General features: G+C 41.4%; 1 protein-coding gene across 1 annotated transcript in view; it reads right to left on the bottom strand.

Annotated features, from left to right (window-relative positions):
- The window catches only part of hspa9 (heat shock protein 9), a 31,774-nt gene extending 21,758 nt beyond the window's left edge, over positions 1 to 10,016 (bottom strand). The window contains exons 1-2 of the mRNA XM_073486270.1: positions 9,718 to 10,016; positions 9,008 to 9,057 (exon numbers count right to left, since the gene is read on the bottom strand). Coding sequence (XP_073342371.1) covers positions 9,008 to 9,057; positions 9,718 to 9,798 — 131 coding nt within the window. The 5' untranslated portion in view covers positions 9,799 to 10,016. The remainder of the gene's footprint in view (positions 1 to 9,007; positions 9,058 to 9,717) is intronic.
- Positions 10,017 to 10,574: the final 558 nt, after the last annotated feature.

Consider the following 10,574-nt stretch of genomic DNA (forward strand, 5'->3'; position numbering starts at 1 on the left):
CTTACATAAGAAAAAGACTTGTTGCACTTGTGGCAATGAGTATTGTCTGCAACGATTCTCATGAAGTAGAACCACACTTTTGAATGTTTGGTTCTCGCCGTCATTGCCACTCAAAGAAGGGTGTCTGTGTCTCTGGTGTGTGTGAGGTGACGGACAGACATTGAGAGCCCACACCACCCCCTGCACAGGACAGGCTGTGACAAAGATCTCTGTTCAGGATTGGGAATAGTGAAAATCCATCATAGATGAATTTAATTTTTTTAATTTTTCCATTACTATTAGCAGATTACGTCGGCACTTATTGATACTGCGGGCTTTCTAAATTTAGCCCTGGGTCCCGTTTAATACTGGGTTTCGGTACCCATCCCTACTCCCCTCACCTGAAGCCCATAGAGAATCTATGGGTATTATCAAGAGGAAGATGAGCGACACCAGACCCAACATTAAAAACGAGCTGAAGGCCACTATCAAAGCGACCTGGGCTTCCATAACACCTCAGCAGTGCCACAGGCTGATCGTCTCCATGCCACGCCGCATTGATGCGGTAATTCGTGCAAAAGGAGTATTGGGTGCATAAATAAACATACTTTTCAGAAGGTCGACATTTCTGTATTATAAATCCTTGTCTTGAATGGTCTTATGTAATATTCTAATATTTTGAGATACTGGAATTTTTTTTTTATGTGTAATAAGTCTAGAAAACATGAAAGTTTCACTTTTTGAATTAAATCACAGAAAAAATGAACTTTTCCATGATGTTCTAATTTTTTGAGATGCACCTGTACTTTGTAGCCCAAGTATGCAATTTTCTCGTGGAAGTCTGCAGACTTAGGCTACTTTTTTTTTTTTGTAAATATGTTTTATTGATTTTCTGGAATTTTTTACGCCACAAGAATACAGCACATGTACATGTTATTTCAATTTACACAGTCATCTCCAAAACACAGGGTGCGTTGTTCTTCAGTTACATTGGCCCATTGAGTTCACCCTTTCCTTCTTATCCCACCCCTTCCACCCACACACCCAACGTCCCACTGGTCCCCCACCCCCCACCCATTCACTCACCCATAGGGTTACAGGTTACAGAACACACTTAAGGAATTGGACCTTGGATAAGCAACCAAATGAAAACTAAGAAAAGAAGAAAAAGAAGAAAAAAAAAAAGGATAAAGTAAATAAATACATACAAACATGAAATAATGGGAGGGAAAATTCCACCAATGCAAAAGGTCATGTATGTGTTCGAGCCTACTCATTATCAAGGGGTTCTTGTAAGGAGTCATAATAATCAAGAAAGGGCCTCCATACCTTGAGAAATGATTGGGAAGACCCTTTAAGTGTGTACTTGATTTTTTCTAACTTTAAGAAATACATGACATCTTTGACCCAGTGAGAAAAGGATGGAGGTGTGTGTTGCTTCCATCTGAAAAGGATCAAGCGTCTCGCAAGGAGTGTAGTGAAAGCTATGACAACATAAGCTTTAGTCGGTAGGGCAGCTCGAGATTCCTCAAATGTTACACCAAAGAGGGCACAGATCGGGTCGGGATCTAATCGGGTTCCAAACATCTCACTGAAAGCTTTAAAAATACTTATCCAAAAGGCAGAAAGGCTCGGACATAGCCAGAACATGTGCATTAAGTCTGCAGGTTGGCCTCTACATCGGGGGTATAGTGGGTCATGGTTCGGATAAATCTTTGCCAACCTAGCCTTAGTAAAGTGAACTCTGTGTACGACTTTCAGTTGGATTAGGCCGTGTTTAGCAGACGTAGATGATGTATCTATCAGATCTAAGACGGAGTTCCACTGATCATCTCTGAAAACTGCTCCAAGGTCAGAATCCCAGGCCTTCCTTAAGTTTTCAGTGGAGTGTGGGTCAATTTTCTGAATGAGGTCATAGATCTGGGCAATCAGTCCTCTACTGTCTGATTTCAATTCTAGAATACAGTCTATATGTGATTTTGTGGGCTTATCTGGAAATGAGTGGAACGTCTTTTGTACAAAGCTTCTAACCTGTAAGTAACAGAAGAAATGGTTTTTAGATAGATTGTAGGCTTGGGATAGTTGTGAGAAAGACGCAAATGTGTCTTCTATGTACAAGTTACAAATTGATTTGATCCCTTTATCAAACCATTGGGTAAATGTAGGGTCTGTACAGGAGGGAGTAAACATGTGATTTAACTTAATAGGGGAGAGGACAGAAGGACCTTGTATTCCAAAATGGTTAACTATTGTATTTGAAGTCAAATTATTACAAACAAGGGGCAAGGCTGCGCAAATCACTGAGCCTAAGTGATATCGGCATGATGAGAGTTCTAATTGCACCCAGTCTGCCCTTCCTGTGATTGGTTTATCTTCAAGCCAGTGGATTAATTTTTCAAAGTTGTATGCCCAATAATAAAAAAGGAAATTTGGCAGGGCCAGCCCTCCTGAGTGTTTTGGTCTTTGGAGGTGGATCTTGCTGATCCAACTGGGTTTATAGGGCCCTATGATTTCCGCGTTCACGGAATCTCGGACGGAATCGCGGAATTGGCCGATTAAAATGGAATCTATTTTTTAATGCGGAATATTGCGGAATTAACAGGTTAACAGGTCAAATTCAGTTTGTAGTCTTTAGCGGTCTTTATACAGATCTGGGGTGGGGCTTTGAGCATATTTTGAGTCAATATCTGATATTTGTTGAGAGATATCTTGTAATCTTGATTTTTTTTTCTTTTATAAATGTGGAAGTGTAGGCTATGATTTGTCCTCGAATGTATACTTTAAGAGTCTCCCATAATGTGGCATGTGAAATCTCTGGGGAAGTATTTGTCTCCAGAAAAAAGTCAATTTGGGATGAAATGAATTCTACAAATTTCTCGTCCGATAGTAGAAGGGGGTTGAGCCTCCAAATCCTATTTGAGGGAGGGCGGTTTGGGAGGTCCAGGTCAAAAAGGATGGCGCCATGATCTGATATCACAATACTGGTATATGAACACATTCTAACCTTGGGTAACAGCCTGTTGTCAAGTAAAAAATAATCTATGCACCGACCCATAAAGTCTCTCACAACTCCTGCTGACCTAGTAAGATTCTGGGGGTTGGTTGATGACCTGTCAAGGGTGACGTCCAGTACAAGGTTAAAGTCTCCTCCTATTATGAGGTATCCATTATCAATCTTTGGAATTGTCAGGAGTAGTTTTTCGAAAAAATTACTGTCGTCGCAGTTTAGTGCATACAAGTTCACTAGAATTACCGGGTTGGTAAAGAGCTGTCCAACAACAATAATGTACCGCCCGTTGGGGTCACTAATTACCTCTTGGGAGTGAAAAGAGATGTTTTTGTTAAGTAATATGGCCCCTCGCTTTCCCATTAAATTTGGAATGAAACACTTGACCAACCCAGCTTCGCTTAAGGCTGGAAGCATTAGCATTGCAGAGGTGTGTTTCTTGTAAAAATGCAACATCTACCTTCAACTGCTGCAGGTGGGATATAATTTTTTGTCTTTTAACCGGGTTGTTGACTCCTTTTACATTCCAGGACATGAACTTAGTGGCGTTGTCTATCCCCTTATTGAGATTGTTATTCATATTTGTTTAGGAGAAGAGTAGATGGAGACGCAAAATGGATTAGTGACAACAAGGTGATGTATTGTCTGAGGGATACGTCGCAGCAGGAAACATTGGTGGAAGGGGGGAAGGAGAAAGAGGAAAAAGAAAAAAAAAAGAGAAGAAGAAACAATATTCCAATCACGTGTGTGTAAACCTATAGTCCCTATCTCTCGGCTAGTGCCTTTATTCATTTGTGCTTTGTTTAACTCTGCACTTCAAGCTCTGTCTTTGTGAAAAACATTTCCATAGAATACATAAAAAAGTAGGTTTGAGTCTGGTGGACCACTATTTTACAAGTATCCAAGCAAAACCATACAAGAAGACTGTTTCTTAGTCAGCGCCCAAATAATTAGGTGGCAGTACTATGAAAAGCAGTATTGTTGGCCTGGAAAGAAAAATTATAAATAACCGACGAGTATGTCATCAGATATCATCAAGGCATAAAGGTATGTTCGAAATAATTCTATAGATTATGTTTAAATCCTTGGGTAGTAGGCAAAATAGCTGATTTTTCTACATTAATCCCAGTAAACAAACAACAAGGGATATTAACCTTTAAAGCTGTGAACTAAGGTAACTGGTTCTCAGTAAATTAGGGAGTCTGTCCCTTAAAACCTTTACTGTAGTTGAAAATCACAGGGAGGCAGGGGCTTTGAACATATATTAGTTCCACCACAAAGAAAGAAAAAAAATAGAGTTCTGCAGTTGTCATAAAAGTCCGTTTCCCTTCATTCCTCTGGTGAAAGTTTACATTTGTAATGTGTCCATGTAAAAGAGAGGAAAAAAAAAAGAAAAAAAGATACAACCCGAAAAAAAAAAAAAAAAAATACTAATAATGATGTAGTGATGATGTAGATGAAGATTTCGGATGTTAAATGTAATAAAATGACACTGGTATCCTGGGTTATACAGTCTTAGCGGATAGGCCAGCCGGCATTATTTATTAAAAAAGGAGAAAGGAGAAGCGGCCGGGTCATTAACGGAGTGACCAAGGCATGTCTGCAGTAGGCATAAACAGTCCCCTGACCAAATTCAACACAGAGAACAGCAATAGTAATGGATAAATTAAATATTTCACACCCCGCCGTATGTATAGTGTCCAAAGCGCATGGCATAAGTCTGTATTAGCCAGATACAAACAACCCAACAAGATCGGGGTAGAAGAGAATAACGCCCCCCGTATTTTCCTTCATCATTGTGGTTGTGGAGGGGACTCACCCAGCTGGTTGTCACTCCTCCAGAAACACGGCGGCTTCAGCCGGGGTGTTGAACTCATACCGGGACCCTTCGGCGATTACGCAGAGCTTTGCGGGGAAGCGTAGGCTGAACTGGTATCCCGCTCTCCTCAGCTCAGCCTTGATTGGGGTGAAGGCGGCTCTCTTCCTGGACACCTCAGCGCTGTAATCTGCATAAATGTGAATCTCCGTGGCTCTGTAGGTCAGAGAGCCTTTCTCTCGGGCAAGCTGCATAATTCGTTGCTTCACTTGAAAGTGGTGGATACAGGCTATGAAGGGTCGGGGTGAGCCGTCTTGTCTCCTTAGGATGGCCAGGCTGGTGCTCTAGCCACAGTTGGAGGACGAGGGAAAGCGTCGGGGCCAAGGACTTCTCCCAGGAGGGATTTAATGAAGGAGGTTGGTTTGTTGCCTTTGGTCCCCTCTGGTATGCCTGTTTTACGAATGTTGCGCCTCCTCGACCTGTTTTCGAGGTCATCCACCTTTGATTGCAGTTGTTCGTTCACTTTAACAAGTTTGCCAACTGTGGACTCCATCGTGGTTAGTCTCCCCTGGAAGTCATTCATTGAGGTTTCAATAGCTTGGATTGTCTGGTCATGTCTGGTCATGTCTGGTCATGTCTGGTCATGTCTGGTCATGTCTGGTCATGTCTGGTGATGGCGGTGTGGTTGGCTGAAATTTGTGCCGTCAGGCTTGTAATAATCCGCTCCTCCATGCCCGCAAGCAGTTTCTGCATGTCCCCCAGGGACGCTGCCGGTGGGTTGTCTTCATTTTCGTCCTCTGTGGGCTCTTTGCTAGCTAGCTGCTCGGAGGCTAAACCACCATCTTGTCCGCTCTCGTTTTCAGCTTTTTTACCTTTTTTACCCATGATGAATTGAGTGTTAAAGGTAACAACTGCGGAGAAAGCCTTTCGAAGTGGGTTCACCACGCTCCAAATGAGTAAATAATAGTGCAAATATCAAGTTGATGTCGAATGGTGACAGAGCCCTCCCGACTTGCTGCCTACTCCATCGCTCACCAAACTGGAAGTCCTTAGGGTACTTTTGAAGTATTTAAGGTTAGGTTAACCGCATTTTCATGCAAATCCCGTCTTTTGTCACCAAAAGTGGCACAAGTCAGTATTTATGAATGTGGCGGTCAAATGGTTCCAAAGGGAGGAGGCTCACATGCACTAATATGCACACGAAGCCAGACCGGCTATCAAATTATTATTGCAACAATCAAAAAGAATAGAATAGAATAGAATAGAATATTCTCCAGAATAACCTCAAAGGTACTGCATGCTCAAAAAATATGCTCAAACCATAACATGGCAAACTCAAGCCCAACAAGCAACAACAGATGGGCATACTGACCTGAATGTAACATTCTTTAATAATACCAACACAATATAATGTCCAACTTTACACTTGTAAAGGTTAACTATACAATGTTAACTAGCCTGCAAGCAGTAGCCACCCATTTAGCTATCGCTATTAGGGATAGACCGATTATAGGCGCCGATATTCGGCATTTTGACACATATCGGCATCAGCCTTTTTTTTTTAATCCGACGGCCGATAAGAGATCAACTTAAAACTGGGTTATTTTGGCTCTGATGTAGCCGCGCCTCTCTGTCTGCTGTCACTACTCTGTCTCCAGCATTGTCCCACCCACAGCACCATCTGATTGGTTACACGCAGAGCCACGGCACGGGTAACAGCCAATCAGCAGTGAAAGCTGTGCATGCATAGTGCTCACACACACGGCGGAGAGGAGAAAACGTTTTGCCGAATGGAGAAGGTCCGGAGAGCAGATATATGTTTCGAACATGGATGTATAAAGAGAACTGGATAAAGTGTTGTAGGCGGGGCCCCGTTCATTCCTACAGACGTTGCTCAGTGGCGCATGATGCCAAAAAAGTTTGTTTTCCGGGTGTCATGGCGGGCATAAAAATACCCGGACCTTCCGCATCAGTTCCGCATTGTCTGGCCCATAGAGCAGGCGCACTAACATTTCCTTTAACCCCGCCTCCTGGAGCGTGCGTACCAGAGACTTCTGCCGGCTGGCGGGAGTTAGCACTTCAGGCTAACTTGAATGGGGATCAAACAATTCAATTGTGCGGCTCTTCTAGACTTTAGAAATGTTATCGGACCGAATGGATCAAATTCTGCTAGTAAAACTAGTCATTTCACGGGGGTTGTGACACTCAAAAAAAATTATCCGCTGATTTACAGACGTCTTTTTCACAATGTAAGTCTATGGGAAAAAGTCTTTTTGGGCCAGTGTGCATCACGTGACGGACCCAGAAGTTGTAATCCCACTGTTTGGCCACCACGTAAAACTGGATTCAAAGCCCGGCGCTGTTCCTGGGGGCTTGGTTTCGAAGGTAAGTTAAGGCAGCAGACTCTCCCGAAATTGTAATAAACCTCACAGTCCTCTATACTCAACAACTACTAGTAACATTACTGTGAGCCCATTAACGTTATATAAACATAAGCGGCAGCTCTGCTCGCTCGCAGTCCCTCCAGACGTGCTTGTTAATCACTCGAAACAAGGTTGCTGATAATATCGATATGGAAATAGTCCATGATAGTAGAAGTCTGTGTGTGTGTGAGTGAGAGAGTAAAAACCTAATGAACTCAATTCAGTCCAGTTTTATTGCAGGGAAGCACGTTGAGGTGAAGGCTGATTAGCTTTTAGCGCAACGTTAGCCCACCGGTCCGCTTTCTCCTTCTCTGGCTCTAGACGCTCAGCAGACTGTAGCGAAACTCTACAACTCACGACTAGTAACGTTACTGTGAGGCCCAATAGGTTAGCGGCAGCTGTCTGTTCCTATGATAAACACTGATTGATTTTAGACTCACATTTCTGTGCAAATTTTATTTAACTCCGTTTTATTTACTTTATAAAACTTCAGGGAACTATTTATTTATTTATTTATTTAATTTTTCAGTTAACTTTATAAGAGATGCTGCTGACCCTGGGAACACCCTGCACTTTTTGTTTTTGTTTGAACTTAAAACAAAGATAAGTGAAAGATTAACATTTCAGTTATATTGAAATTTTGGAAAACTTTATTTACTGTAGAAAACTTTAGGGAGCTATTTATTTGTTTAAGTTTTCATTTAACTTTATAAGACATGCTGCTGAGCCTGGGAGCTCCCTGCACTTTTTGTTAGAATTTTAAAACAAAGATGTCTATTGTCTAAGATAAAAAAAAACCTTTAACATGTTGCAAATCTGATAAGCTGTTTAATAAACATATGCTTAAAGGCATTTAAACAAAGTTAAGTGTTGGAGTTTGTATTATTCAAAATTTTGACGCCAATATTTTCCCTTTTACTGCAAATGAATATCGGCTCCAAATATCGGTTATCGGCCTCCTTGACTACTAATAATCGGTATCAGCCCTGAAAAAACTATATCGGTCTATCTCTAATCGCTATTTAAAGTTTGTCTCATGTAGAGTTATCCAGGCGTCCCCATCACTAACTATACAGCATAGTCTGCCATTGGTGAGGGGGAGGAGGGCTCTCTGCATCAGCTGTGCACTTGGCTAGGCAAGTGGTATAGTAGTAGACTAGACGTACTCAGTTCACATCCTTGATGGAGGTATGCACTCTACTTTACCTATGTGAATTATATTCCAATGGTGGCTGCACAGGATTGTTTCCAAATCATGTGATCCAAACATTTCCAATAACTCCAGAGCATTAAGTCCTAAAGTCAACACTAACTGAAAAAACAGATGTAATTATTTCCAAAATCCACAACATGCTGTTATCAAAGGATATATTCTGTCAAAGAAATGTTTGCTTTCCCTCTTGCCACACACAAAGGGGGGCAAATACCTGTATTACCGGGGCGGTCTAGCAACAATCTATTCAAAGTTGGGATTTTGTTCGACGATTTTTTTTTTTTAGGTTGAAGACATCATAAAATATGACAACATACAAAGCTTAATTTAAAAACCCTAGGAGGAGTTTCTGATGTCACAAAATGACATTTGGAACAGCCCTCCTAATAACTGAGTACCTATGTGAGTAACTCCAATCAAAAGTCCCAATTGGGATAGGAACTCAGATTTATCCCAGTATATTTGCTGGTTTAAATCTACTACTTCATGACTTTGCTGCGAGTCATCATTTTTCAACTGGATTTTTACAGGACACATTATGTCATCAAAGCTTTTGTGTTGATACTCACACATAGTCCCTCCTTGACAGAGCCCTGAGAGCATCGCCACTCCAGCATGCCTGTGAATACATCACCCAATAGTTACACTCTTGTTATCAAATGTTGGATTTGAGCAAGAACCTTAAACATAAATAACAATAATACATGTCAGCTTCTTTTCTGTTTTACGTCAAAATGAATGTATTTATCTAACTCTAGAACAACATGTGAGAAATGCTGCAGCATGTTGGGAAAGGGGACACTTCACTGAAGGTCACCGATTCGATCATCCGCTGCAGTATTGTAACCAGTGAGGGTCTATCACTCCAATCGAGCGATTAAGATACCATTGAAGACATAATTTAAACACAATGCGGTGCTAAGCAGTTTAACCAACTGCGTGAGAATGGAGACGTACTGTAAAATGTTGGCTGTTAGCTTAGCCCCAAGAACCTAGTATCTCTCCAGCAGTGTAAATGCAAATGCATCAATGAATACATAGTAGTTCATAATTTTTAGCGTAACACAACTTAATATTCGTGTTAACAATTCCAGGTTAACAACGCAGGCCGCTTCTTCATAGCTGTCTAAAAAGAACATCTTGGTAGTCAACATTATTTCAGCTGGCCTCAAGCTAACACTATTAGCATGCTAAGCTAGTCGGCTTCTTGTCAAATCTCACAACTAGATCTATTTTAGCGTAAGAGTGATTACTTACGTGCGTACGTTTTTGTACTCACCTTCTTGATTAAAGAGGACACATTTTTCGTACAGCTTCTTGTCGGGAGAGTCCTTGAAACGCTTCTGGCGACACTCAACATTTTGACAACTGAGCTACCAGGCTAACTAAATTAAATAAATCGACGGCGGCGGCGTTTAATGCCGAAACAAACTCCCCGAACTGCTGAACAGCTATGAAGAGATTAAAGTTGTAAAGTCTCCGGGTAGACACGCAGACGGTGTGCCCTAGGTATAGCTAGTGCTCTGGTTCAGCAAAGCCTCTCGTCTTTGGACCGCAACAGCAAAGGAACTGCGACGCGTCTTCTGGAATTATCCAACACATGTTGCACCATGCACCGCTGAAGGACCTCTAATCGGGTGACACATTTGCTGCCTGCGTGTTTTTTGATCAGTTAAAAAACTATTATTGAATTGTTTCTGAAATTGATATAGTATTTTATGGGTAATATGATACATATACGATATTAAACGTTATCGATATCGGAACTGAACACATTTATGTTTCTTTTTGCTTTTTTGTGATCATGAACAGAATAGGACAGATACACGTAGTGGGCATGTGAAGGTCATGATGTAACGGGGGTACAAGGAGGTTTCACGTCTGTTACGTCAGGGATGCTGAATGAATTTATATGCTGTATCATGAAATACAATTCCTTTTTTTTTGCAGACGATTGTATGTGCATATGCGCTATGATAATCAATATCCATACATTTCTGATGAATATATATCTAAACAGAGTAAGGAGCAACCTTAAGTCAAACTTGGAGCAGTTCTTTCTATTATTCTCATTGGAATTCCGGTTTAAAACAATGACCTACAACGAGGTGATAGGTCCTACTGGACAAATTAGGA

Source organism: Pagrus major, chromosome 18 (assembly GCF_040436345.1).
Source record: "Pagrus major chromosome 18, Pma_NU_1.0".
NCBI classification, from domain to species: Eukaryota; Metazoa; Chordata; class Actinopteri; order Spariformes; family Sparidae; genus Pagrus; species Pagrus major.